This window comes from Lotus japonicus, chromosome 3, assembly GCF_012489685.1.
Source record: "Lotus japonicus ecotype B-129 chromosome 3, LjGifu_v1.2".
In the NCBI taxonomy this organism is placed as follows: Eukaryota; Viridiplantae; Streptophyta; class Magnoliopsida; order Fabales; family Fabaceae; genus Lotus; species Lotus japonicus.
The window spans coordinates 88,334,759-88,348,009 of NC_080043.1; the positions used below are offsets into that span (position 1 = coordinate 88,334,759).

Sequence of the window (13,251 nt, forward strand, 5' to 3'; positions counted from 1 at the left end):
ATATTAAATTCTATATTTAATATATATAAACTATATAAAAATATATTACAATATAATATGTATATATCGATACACATATCTAGATGAGACTTGAACCATAACATGAAGTACAATCATGCTGATTTTAATTGATAGATTTAATAATAAATTTTGATAAAATAATTAATGTAAAAAAATAATTTACAGTAGTCAATCAATATTAACTATTAGTTATTATATATAAGTTAATGCATAATATTTAAAATTAATAATTAATGATTTTTTTTATCATATGTATCATTTATTAAAACAATTCTATTCGCTCTAGTATGATAAAAGTTAAAGGTATTTTTAAAAATGTATTTTTTAAGAATTGAAATTCGACCTCTTAACCAAAAAAAAAATTCGACCTCTAAGGTTTAAACAACCATAAGTTTTGCACCCAACACCCATTGAGTATTAATATATGAGAAAAAGAATGATATACCGACAGTGTAATTTTTGTTTTCACCGTCAACAAATCAAATTTCAAAAATGTGTCACGTCAATTTCAATGATGTAATGACACATTCTTGAAATTCGATTGTTTGAAGGTATAAAAAAAAACTTTACACATATACATACAAATTAAACTCTTAATATATTAATATATTGGAGTGTATCCATATAAAAGAGTCTTGCAAGATTTGTTAGTGTTTCCCATTACACATCACGCTGTGTCTCTTCTTCCCGCCGTTTCAGTAACGAAGTGGGAGAGAGCGAGCACGCGTTTTATTTCATCACTCATAAAAACCACCGTCTCTTCTTGATTGTCACACAAAAACCGTGCTTCCAATTCCAAACCCTAAATCCCTCTTTCTCTCTCCGTTCATCGGCAATGGAGCTTCGTTCCCGTCGGCGACTCTCCACCACCGCGGCGGTTTCCGGTAACACTCTCACTTTCGCTGTTGCTTTTCTGTTTTTCTCATTGCTTTTTGCTTTTTCGCTTTTGTCTCTGTCTGCTGTAGTTTTGGATTTTGACTTTGGTAGTGTTTGGTCGCTGCGGAAAATGCTCTTGAATGGAATCATCACCGTTTGGCTTTTTCGCCATTTCACTGTTTTTGTTTGTTTTGTCGTTTGCTCAATGTTTTCAACGAAATCGGAATCCCAAGAATCAGGGTTGGTTGATACTCAATCGTTGGGGGGTTTTTGGGTTGTGGTTGATCTGGGTTTGTTCTGGGTGGTGTTGAGTTGAGAGTTTTTAGTCTGAATGTAGCACTCTACTTTGTGGGACTGTGTTGTGATTGGTGACGTCGCTGGTTTTTGGGTTGTGGTTGATTTGGGTTTGTTCTGTGTGGTGTTGAGTTGAGAGTTTTTAGTCTGAATGTAGCACTCTACTTTGTGGAACTGTGTTGTGATTGGTGACGTCGCTGTTTTTTGGGTTGTGGTATTCATGTTTGACTTGAAATTATCAGCAGAGAAGGAGAAGCAGCAGGAGGATGAGAAGCAGCCTGAGGAAGTTGAAACTAATGGCCAGTGCAGTACTGGTGCTGCTGATGACGATGACGAAGTTTTTGATGTACCTTCCGATCCTGAAGGTATATTTATTCCCTTTCTCCCCTGGTTTGAAATTTTCTGATGATTGTCATTTTAAGATATTGTGAATTGAAAATTGGGTGATGCAAATTGAAACTCTTTTTAAACTGGAAATTGAGTGATGAATTTCATCCTGGTGGCATAGCTGAAAAATGTTAAAAAATTTCCATGCAGATGAAGACTTTGAGGGGATGCTTTTAGTCTTGAAGGATCAAACTTCAAGCATTAGTGGTTCTGATGGAGAAGATAATGCTTCTGATTCATTTGATGGTAGCAAGTCTTTATCTAAAAGAGGGAAGGCGCAGTCCAGAAGAAAAAGGCGAAAAGTTAACTTGGAAATTGGAGAACCGAGTGGTGTAGAGAGCATGGTGGAGCTTGAGGATGATGAACATTCAATGGTTTTCCATCAAGAAGTCCCCGTCAATTTGATTAATGTGAAAAATAAGAAAAAGGCAAGAAAATCAAGAAAGGAAGATGCTGGGAAACTGTTGTTATGGCATGCTTGGGAAGACGAGCAAGAGAGATGGATTACTGAGAATTTGTCAGAAGATGTTGATTTAGATCAGCACAGTGAACTGATGAATGAAAGTGCTGAGGCACCGTCTGATCTTACTATGCCTTTGCTACGGTATCAAAGGGAATGGTTAGCATGGGCTTTGAAACAAGAAAGTTCTGCGACTAGAGGAGGAATCCTTGCTGACGAAATGGGAATGGGGAAGACTATTCAAGCAATTGCCCTTGTCCTTGCCAAACGTGAGTTCTATCCGATAGGTTGTGAACCAGATGAACCCTCAGCTTCACCAGGGTCATCTAGAGTCTTGCCTTTAATTAAAGCAACACTTGTCATTTGTCCTGTGGTTGCTGTCACTCAGTGGGTTAATGAGATTAACCGATTTACTTTGAAAGGAAGCACCAAGGTGCTGGTTTATCATGGGGCAAAGCGAGGGAAGAGTGGTGAACATTTTGGGGAGTATGATTTTGTAATAACTACATACTCTATTGTTGAGTCTGAGTACAGAAAGCATATGATGCCTCCTAAGAAGAAGTGCCCATATTGTGGAAAATTATTTTACCATAACAAGTTATCTTTTCACCAGACGTATTTTTGTGGGCCTACCGCTATTAAAACAGAAAAACAATCAAAGCAAAGTAGGAAAAAGGAACTAGATGCCTTTACAAAGAAGCTCAAAGAACCAAGGATCACAAATGAAGACTCAGATGCAGTAGGCCAGGAGAAGTCATTTCTACATGCTGTAAAGTGGTCGAGGATCATATTGGATGAGGTCAGTTGTGAAAATTTAAAATGGTTAAAACCTAATCAAGTTATACTACTTCTATGTTTTTAAAAAAATGTTAGAATAAAAGAAGTCATTTGGTATCCCTTTGCTGTTTTATTACTTCCACTTCCTCAATTTCTAAGCCAATCTGAGTTCTGAGTTTTTTCTTTATCTTTTGACTATGCCCAAGTGAACTTAGTTGTTATCTCTTACCTCCTACTTATTATTTTAGAAAAGTATAGGAAAAAATGGATTTAGTTTAGTTTTCAACTTCATATGATAGCTCTATTTTTGTATTTCTTTGTTTCTTGTTTGATGGCAAACATTGTGTCATGACATCAACAATATATGTTATTTAGTATGGTTAAACTTAGATTTAATTTACTTCTTTTTTCTCTTAATATGAAAAATAGGCACACTATATAAAATCTAGACATTGTAACACTGCAAAGGCAGTTCTTGCTTTAGAGTCTTCCTACAGATGGGCATTAAGTGGCACACCACTTCAGAACCGTGTCGGAGAGCTATATTCTCTGGTAAGTTGACAGTTTATTGGGCCGTAATTTATCTAATTTTTTTATAAAATTTGTCCAGAAAAAAAAATCATCTTAAAAGCTGTACCTGAAGGATAATAAACTTTTTATATCGCCTATCCAGGATAATTTAACTGAAATGTCATGTGTGCAGGTACGGTTTCTGCAAATTGTTCCTTATTCTTATTATTTGTGCAAGGATTGTGATTGCAGGACACTTGACCATAGGTATGACTCTCCTTCAGTATATTTAATGAACTTCATGGATTCTAATGCTGCAGGCAACAGATGGTTTTATACGCTTGATAATATGTCTTATTACTAAGGGATTGTCTATTATTATTGTTGTTGTTGTTGGCTTGTTGCTGTTGCCGTTATTGTTGTTTATCCCTCTCAATTTACATAGGAAGGAACTGAATTGTCAGCTTTTCTTTCTCATATTATTTCATATTATCATGAATCAACTATCCTTGAAGGTTTTTAGGTGAAGACACTATGTATGGTTTTATACTATATTTCTATCACACCTCATGTAAGAGTCATTTGGGCTTAAAGAATGGACATTGCAGAGTCATCTATCTGGTTTATGTCAGGATAGTAGGGGCGGCAAGAATCGAACTCTAAATCACTTGGTCATGTAGGATCTAAAATCATGTGATAAATCATAAACCAACTAAGAACAAAAGCTTAAAAAGTTAGGGGAAAACAAGGTCCATCTTAAACTTAAAAGTCTTAATGTGTCTTTTTTTGTATGTGTGCCTTTCATGTGGAGCAGAGAAAGATGCCTTCTTTTTAAGAGAAGATTTTATAATATAGAGTTGTGATACTCAATACTCATCCTTCAAACTTTGTTGTGTAACATCTGAGTCTTTATTTTTACTGCTTAAGATTACTTGATTATTATGCCAGTGTGTTTGCTCTGTGTGCATGCATGGCATGCATAAGGACATTTGCTTGCACATTATTGAATTCTTGAGTGGTCCCATTTATTTACCTTGTGCCCTTTTGCAGCTCCTCTAAACAATGTTCAAACTGCTCGCACAGTTCTGTTAGACATTTCTGTTGGTGGAATAAAGTAAGTTCTGCAGTCTTTTGTTCTTTTTTTTGTGTTCACCATGTTAGAGAGACAGAGAGAAACTAGGACCATGTAATTTCATTGTAATTTTTTAGCTGATATGTTCTTCATTATTCATGTTTAATCTTGATCAGTATATTGCCACACCAATTCAATCATATGGATGTGGTGATTCTGGAAAAAGAGCTATGATATTGCTTAAGAACAAGATTTTGAAGAGCATAGTTTTAAGACGAACTAAACTAGGCAGGGCTGCTGATCTTGCACTTCCGCCTAGAATTGTAAGTTCTTGTTCCACTGTGGTTAAGCGTTTATAAATTATGGAAAGATTGCATTTTTATTTCTATTACATTTCTACTTGTAGGTTTCATTGAGGAGGGATAGCCTGGATATAAAGGAGCAAGACTATTATGAATCATTATACAATGAGAGTCAGGCACAGTTCAATACGTATGTCACATTCCTTATCTTACTGTAAAATATGGTAAAGCAGTTACCTTTGAAAAATGTGAAATGCTTTTAACTAGAATGAAACTGTTTTAGTTTGGCGGGGATGAATTCCTGAATCAAAACACCAAGTAATAAATCTTCAACCTTTTCTTTTGTTAATGGGAGTTTGGTATCTAAAACGGTCAAACCAAAGCCAGAAGAATCCATTTAGGAAGGTTTGACTTACCATGCCTTGATTAAACTACGGATTGCCAGCCTAACTGGTTTGCACGCAGTCCGGTAAAATATAGTTTCTTTGAGGCTATGGGTTAAGGGTTATGTGCTCTCCATGTTTATGGTGATATTACATTATAACTATCATATGGTATTTGGTTGAGTTTGACGGTGGAATGTTAAAAATATAAGATATAGCCTAGGTTCTAGCCTGGCTTAGTCGCTGTTGTATTGGATCATTTCTCTTAGTTGTCAAGTACTTAAGTCTATTATTCAGTGATAAAACAGCTTGTAACTGATTTTGTTCAAGTTAGTTAGTTAATATTGAGTGTAAATCAAGCTCATACACATTCATCAAACACTATATTTTTCTGTCTTCTCTCGGTAAGCTTAGTTTCTCAATAGCTTGTAACATGAATTCCCTTTTTTGCACTTCTCATTGAAAGGAAGAGTTGAAGAGGAGAAGAAGGAAGAAGTGAGAGGGAAAAGGATGTGTTGTAAACATAGGTTAAACTGTCTTAGAATCGAGTTTGGGCCTAATTCCACCACAAAAGTTAGCTTAGGGGTAAGGAATAAGGATTGCCCCACTATTTGTATGGACTTAGTTAGCCATATCTCTAGTCAAGGTGAGACCTTAACACACCCTCGATGGGGTTGGACCTTTTGGGCTGTGGAGATTGCAGACTTAATATTTATGAAAGTACCCTCACATGGTCAGATTGACTCTTAGTAACTTCTTTGTATAACTTGGGCCAGGCTGAATCTTATTTCTTGATCTCTAAACTTCTGCAGATGACCCATCATAGGTGGCCTAATCATAACATAACAGATCTAGGATAGGTTACCGTGATGAAATTATAAGGTATAGTCTTAGTCTTTAAGGTGTAGAAAAAGGAGTACAGAAATTTAAATTCTATTGATTTAATACATTGATGTGATCTTACAAAAGAGAAAGAAATGACCCGTATTCATGCTGATGGTTGACTCTTAATCCTAATTAAATAAGGAACCAATTTACATAAGTAAGCAAATAAAGAGCTATTTGTTGATACAGACCAAAGAACACTTATTGGAATCAATTTGAGAGAGCTATTTGTTGATTGTGTTCTCTAACCTCTCTTCCTTTATCTCCTTTTGTTCACCTTATTCTTATCGTTTATCTTAAAGTATGAAAGAAGTTCACTTTTTTATTTACTTATTGATATGCTTCCTCTTTTACAGATATATTCAAGCAAATACTCTGATGAATAATTATGCTCATATATTTGACCTCCTCACACGGCTACGTCAGGTGAATTATTATACTAATGAAACAAAAAAGGAATTATATGCTTCAGCTTCTTGTGATGTGTCCTCTTCCCTTTTAAATTTAGACAAATGTTCACAAAAAAATGATCTGCATTTAAATCTTGGGCATGATGAGTTTATTGGCTGTGCATAAGTACAGAATTTTGAGGTTCTTGAATTTCGAGTTATTCTTTTATGCTGGTGATTTTTATCGTGAATCTAACTATAGCATGGGAATTAGTGTTTTTTTAATAAAAATGTGTATCCAATAGGAAATCATCTCAATCAACTTTTAGTTTTTGAAATTTTTTCTTGAAGAGAACTTTTATGCTGCAACTGTTAGTAAGAGTGTGGAGACGTGTCAACAATAACAATTATAAATTGGAAAGACACTGTAGGATAGCAATTCATTATTATTTTTTAAAAGGGGTTTTGAATTATGGTTGTACGCTCTCTCTATCTCAATCCTCACTTTTCAGCTTGGAATTCAGTTACTAGTTTTTATTGAAAAAATCAGATTTATTTGTAGTCTTCTGCCTCCTGTTGGTATAAGTGTTTTCTGCCTTCTGCGTCTCATATATCTCTGCCTTAAATATGCAGGCTGTTGATCATCCATATCTTGTGGTATATTCTCCATCTGCAGCATCAAAAGTTGGGAACTTGGCTAGCAATGGTAATGGTAATGTTGAACAGGCATGTGGCCTTTGTCATGATGCAGTTGAAGATCCTGTGGTTAGTTGAGTTCCACTTTTATTTTCTAAATGAACTTATTTATTTAATTATTTCATTGTTTTATTATATATTAGATGCCCCCTTTTTCTTCCGTCTCATACTTATATAAGGAAATGTTACTCCTGTTAATTTTAGTGTGCTACTGATTTTCTTCAAGTTCCATTTCATTATTGTTTCAGGTTACCTCGTGTGAGCATACTTTTTGCAAGGGTTGCTTGATAGACTTCTCTTCTTCCTTGGAACAAATATCATGCCCCTCGTGCTCTAAATTACTTACAGTTGATTTAAAATCCAACAAGGATTTGGTGGTGAATACTAAAACCACAATTAAGGGTTTCAGATCCTCAAGCATTTTGAACAGAATTCAGCTCGAGAACTTCCAGACAAGTACTAAAATAGAGGCGTTGGTATGTATTATGAACCTGTTGCGTGATATATGTTTTTGGTTTCTTCATGTTTGGCAAGTATGAGTACTTCAGCTGGTTTTTGATTGCCTAAGAGTGCAATTGATGAAATTCTAAGAATGCATGCTAGAAGAAATTTTAGTTGTCGGTTATTAATGCTTTTTGACTCTCGTAGTGAAAGATCATGCTGTTGAAACTTGAAAGGATATGATTATTGTTTTTTTACTTTTTTTGGGGGGAGTGGGTGAGATTGAGATTTGGACGCATAAGCTGAAATAAGGCTTCTGCGGATGGGGAAAAAGAATGCTTTTGTCAGTTGATCTATATTCTTGTTCCATGCATATCTTTTACCATCTCTTGTTCGTCTTTTACCTGAATGAGTTGAAATGGTTGTAGAGAGAAGAAATTAGATTTATGGTTGAAAGTGATGGTTCTGCAAAAGGAATTGTTTTTAGCCAGTTCACGTCATTCTTGGATCTCATAAACTACTCCCTGAACAAGGTAAATTTACTTGGCCCTTTCTATTTTACTAAGATATTAAAAATGCGTTGAGATGATAACATGGTCAGCGAACTGCAGTCAGGTGTAAATTGCGTTCAATTGAATGGAAGCATGACATTGGCTGCTCGTGATGCTGCCATTAAAAGATTTACTGATGATCCAGACTGCAGAATTTTTCTCATGAGCTTGAAGGCAGGCGGTATTGCTCTCAATTTGACTGTAGCATCACATGTGAGTAACCTCCCTCTGCATGTCTTCGTCAACCTTTAGGCATTTTGCTATGTTCAATTTTAAGTTGAGTTGTAAATATATTCTGCTGAGTTGCTTTTGTTTGTACTAGAAGTTATGGAATTTATTTCCTGAATCTGTTTATTTGTTCTAGAATCCTACGATGTGATTTAGCTCTCCATTATTTTGTTCCTTTGTAATGGAGTTTTTTTTTTTTGAAGATACTTTATCCCTTAATTGACTTGCATGTCGAAACTAGGATGACTTCTCCATTGCTCCTTTTTACGTTTGTACTAAATCCTCCTGCTATGCTGCTTTTAATTTAGTGTTAGTCTAATGTTTTTCTTCTTGATGGGGCTGAATATGTTGTCACCTGTATTCCCTGAACTCTTCCAACAACCTAGACATTTATGCAAAATACATGGACTATTATGAAAGGCTTTTTGTGCCTTTTATTACGCTAATTAAAACATTTAATGTTGAATGTGAAAGCAATCAAACATGTTCCCTTTTTAAATTACATTATTTTGTTTTGTCTGTTCAGCTTTTTTTACTTGGTTAACATGGCTCCATTTATTGGACATGCTTAGGTCTTCCTTATGGACCCTTGGTGGAACCCTGCGGTGGAACGTCAAGCTCAAGATAGAATTCACCGGATAGGGCAATACAAACCAATCAGGTGCTGCTTCTTGCACTCTTAACACTCCTAAGTGAAAACTGAGTAGTAGAAGGCATGTAGGTTGGTCCTTTCATACTGAAGTTCTAACATTATTTCCATATACAGAATTGTAAGATTTGTCATTGAAAACACTATCGAGGAGAGGATCTTGAAACTTCAAGAGAAGAAGGAACTAGTGTTTGAAGGGTTAGTTTGATGCTTGTATAGGATAGTAATGTGCTTTCCAATTCTGCCACAATACGTAATGACATTGTTTTTTCTTGTCCCTCCTGTGATAGGACTGTTGGTGGCTCTTCTGAGGCTCTGGGGAAATTGACGGAGGCCGACTTGAGATTTCTCTTTGTCACCTAAGCTGGCCTGATATTTTGATGAACCATTTTTTGATGATATGTTGTACCATGTAACTGTCATGTAGCTTTCAAACATCTATGCATCATTAGCCGTAAATAGGTATTTTGACTACATAGCCCACTGGAACAGTGGGGTATGTAGACGTAAACCTGCTCTGAAGCTTTTGAATGCGGACTAGCGGGATTTTGATGCTCCAGGATTTTCTATTTCAATCTGCTCGTCGTTTTGGGTGTCAAATGTAATTTTTGAGGGATTTGTTATAGATCATGTCATATATTTAAACTATTAAGATGCCCTATACTTGTTAGACATTGAATTTTCATTTCATACCATTGTAGACCTTGCTGTCGATTGATTTTCATGAGTTTCAGCGGCTGTGCTCTGGTGTTTGTGCAGATGGATGGCCTTTGGTCTTCCTAGTGAAAGTTTATGTTTTTTCTCTTCCACTCTATGGCTTGCCACCTCTACCCTCCACTTCACCCGTTCCCCATGCCTTCCTGTTTTATTTTTGCCCTCCTCCATTTCTCTCAACCTCCAACTTCATCTTAGCCTTCTTTCTCTCTCTCACTGTCTTTTTGCCTCTGAAGACATCACCGCCTTTTCTCCCCGATCGCCAACCCCACCCCCTTCGCCACCAATACCCCACATAGCCTCCTCCGCCTCCTCTCTCATCCCTTCACCTTCTAACTTTTTTAACAGCAGTCCTTCTCCTTCCATGACTATGGTCACCGCATACCTTAACTTGCCAACATCTTGGGCAAAGCAGATGTCTGTTTTAACGATCCCCATGTTCACAACTTCACATAGTTGCAACACCATCCGGAATTGGAAAACTGTTTTCAAAATCTGATTACCAAACAAGGTTTTTTTTATATTGTTCTGAAAAATAATTTTACAAAACCTTTTTGTAAACAAGAAAATTGCAAACAAGATCAAACAAACTCAGTTTTGCTTAGTTGTTCTTTGCTTTGATTTAGCGGCCTAAGGTGGTTGTGGAGATAAGTAATTTTTTTTTCACTTGTACTTTTTGTTTTCAGATATCGAGTGAGCATGCTTTGTTTTATAATGTGTTATGTTGAATCACAATCTAGGAGTTTGTTTATCTTTGCCGATTGAATTTAAGTCCCGTTAGACTGCCTTTAGGCTTTAAGTATATCATTGACAAAAGAAATGCACTAGTCAAGTCATGGGTGGAGCATCCATAAGTGACAATTGGTTTAGCAGAAAGCTCGACAATGAGGCATATTGTTTGCGAAAATTGATATGAATATTATAGAATAGAGTAGAATTTAGTTAAGTTATAGGGTTTTATTGTTTGGTGTTGTTGGGCAATCCACTTTCCCCTTACATTTTTTTTTTAAAGTGGATAATATATTAAAATCAAAGCGCCATAGAAAGGGGCGGAGGCACAGTGGGGGTTACTCCCTGCTGTAGCCACCCTGGAATTTTGATTTTTTATTAACAAAAAAAAATTTGAGTCTCATATATTATACTTTTTTAACTGAATAGCACCCACGGACCCACCATTACCTACATTCTCTTTTACTCTTTCAGTCTTTCTTATTATGTGTGGGACCTTGGCACTTTTTTAATATATTATCACTTACTAGATAGCTTGTTACATACGAATGTACAAGTACTGATTACCTTTTTTTTGTGTAAAAGCAACAACACTACAAAAAATTGATCTATCTTCAATCTTGCCTCTGTTACCTTCTTCAAGCGTTCAATAGGGTTTTTCTCTGGCTGCTGCTTCAAGAATTTAATCAACAAAATCTTGATTTATCTTCCTCAATTGGTACGTTGCTGCCACTGCCACAATTTTTTTATGGGTGCTGTTTGTTTTAAGCCCTCTTATGGGTGCCGGTTAGTATCTCTCTTGTACTGAAACTAATTTTATATTGATTATGTTTATAACAAATTGTTAGTTATTTATAATTTTTTTCACATTCTTTATATGATAAAAAATTAAATTTTCTTATAAATTATATTCCTTTAGATCTTAGCACCCCCTTATAAAATTTCTGCCTCCGCCCCTGGCCATAGAGGTAAATACATCTGAAGTCACCAAAAGGTCTAATTCTGACGGAACCTCCTCAATCCAAACAACGTTGGAAAATTTTGAGGAGTTCTTAGCCAAGAAATTAGCCACACTGTTACCGGAATGTCGAACAAAAGAAAGGTCAAAACAAGTAAAGAAAGAGACCATGTCTCGACAATCATTCAAAACAGAAAACAAATAAGAAGCACCAGGCCTATTCTTCTTCCAAGCCTCAAATAACTGTAGGCAATCCGTTTCTAGAACCACTCGAAAGAAACCAAGGTCCCTGGCCAAAGACACGCACCACCGGAACGCCAACGCTTCAGCCAATATTGCAGATGATGCACTCGATGAACTAAAGGTAGTTGCGGCTGTTACTTCGCCATTGTTGTTCCTAGCAATCATACTAAAACCTGCTCCTGCTCCTGCTCCTGCTCCTGCTGTCCAAGAGGCGTCAAAGTTGAGCTTAATCGTATTCCCATCTGGCCTTCGCCATGTCGCCCTCGAATCCTCCACGCGAGCTGGCGAAGCTGCTGCTATCCGAACAGATTAGCGCATGCACACGGTGCAACAACACCTCAAAATTGGCTTGGACCCCATTGTGAACTGTGTTATTCCGGTGCTCCCATATCACATATATTAGAGTCAAACCAAAGCTTATTACCTCTAGGTCCTTGCTGTCAAAAAGTTGTTGTATGTATTGTGCTGGATCATCACCATTACGGAACCTCAAGCTCAAGGGTATTGCAAACCACCATCGGATCACTACAGGGCATTAAAACAGCACATGTGCTACTATCTCAACTGAATCCATGCAAAAAGGGCAGCCTTCGTCGACCTCCATTCCACGTTTTCTCAAAGCTTGTCGAACTGGTAATATGCCCATAGTTGCCCGCCAAACAACATCTTTGACTCTAGGTAAAACCTGAGCATGCAATAAGGACTTCCAATAGCTTTTGTGCTGGCCACGTCCTCTTGCATTAGAGCTCGAAGATGGAGTAGCCTCGTCCTGGAACCGCTGCTGAAACACAAATGCATAACCCGTCTTCGTATTCTAAGCACCATCGGTTGTCAAGGGCCAAAACAGAACATTTGGTGATAGCCGCAAGGGTAGAGGGATTGATAGGATATCCTTAGCAGTGGGTAGCCAGAAGACTAATTCAATCAAATCTCTATTCCACACTTGCAAATTAGCAACCATTAAATTGGACACAAAAGTTAAATTAGCAAGTTGGGCCAGATCCTCCCGGTATATCAAAGGATATCCACTTGGAAGCCATTATCCTTCCAAATATCAATCTTTGTACCATCACCAACTCTCCAACGACCACCTTCCTCAAACACCCAAGCCGTGCGAAAAATGCTTGTCCAAGCATAACTAGGACGTGCATGTTTCTTCACAACACTTAGAGAAGTTTGTGGGAAACACACGACCTTGAAAACGCGGCCTAAAAGGGACCTCGGTTGCTTTTGAATCCGCCACCAAGTCTTCGAAACTAGAGCTGTGTTGAAAGCTTTGAATCTCTAAAGCCAACGCCACCATCAAGCTTTGATCGACAAAAAGAATCTCATTTGAGCCAATGAATCCCCCGCCGGGAGGCATCACTGCTCCAATAGAATTTGCTGACCATGCGCTCAATATCTGCACATAAACCATCTGGTAAAAGAAAACATGACATAATATAAGCTGGAATTGCCTGAGCAACCGCTTTAATTAGGACCTCTCTACCCACACGGAAAAGAGATCTTTCCTTCCAACCTTTGAGTTTCTTTCAAACTCGTTCTTTGACAAATTGGAATATTTGGGTTTTTGACTTACCAATGATGGTAGGAATTTCCAAATATTTGTCATAGCTATCAACTGCCTTAACACCCAAAAACGTTTTTAGCTCATTGGAACAGGGACGGGGACTAGGCACATTTCAA

General features: G+C 37.0%; 1 protein-coding gene across 2 annotated transcripts; it reads left to right on the top strand.

The window, feature by feature from the left end:
• The first annotated feature begins 665 nt into the window (after positions 1-665).
• On the top strand, positions 666-9,606 carry LOC130747041 (DNA repair protein RAD16). Of its 2 annotated transcripts, none has more exons than XM_057599859.1 (16): positions 666-905; positions 1,434-1,556; positions 1,729-2,837; positions 3,245-3,367; positions 3,519-3,592; positions 4,376-4,439; positions 4,574-4,720; positions 4,804-4,889; positions 6,324-6,393; positions 6,990-7,121; positions 7,301-7,528; positions 7,922-8,026; positions 8,105-8,257; positions 8,845-8,933; positions 9,039-9,119; positions 9,212-9,606. In XM_057599859.1, exons 1-16 carry the CDS (start codon positions 857-859, stop codon positions 9,282-9,284), a joined length of 2,706 nt encoding a protein of 901 aa, XP_057455842.1. In that variant the 5' UTR covers positions 666-856; the 3' UTR covers positions 9,285-9,606. The 2 variants fall into 2 exon arrangements, with proteins under 2 accessions (XP_057455842.1, XP_057455843.1); XM_057599860.1 differs by having other exon boundaries at positions 1,437-1,556.
• The last annotated feature ends 3,645 nt before the right edge of the window (positions 9,607-13,251 follow it).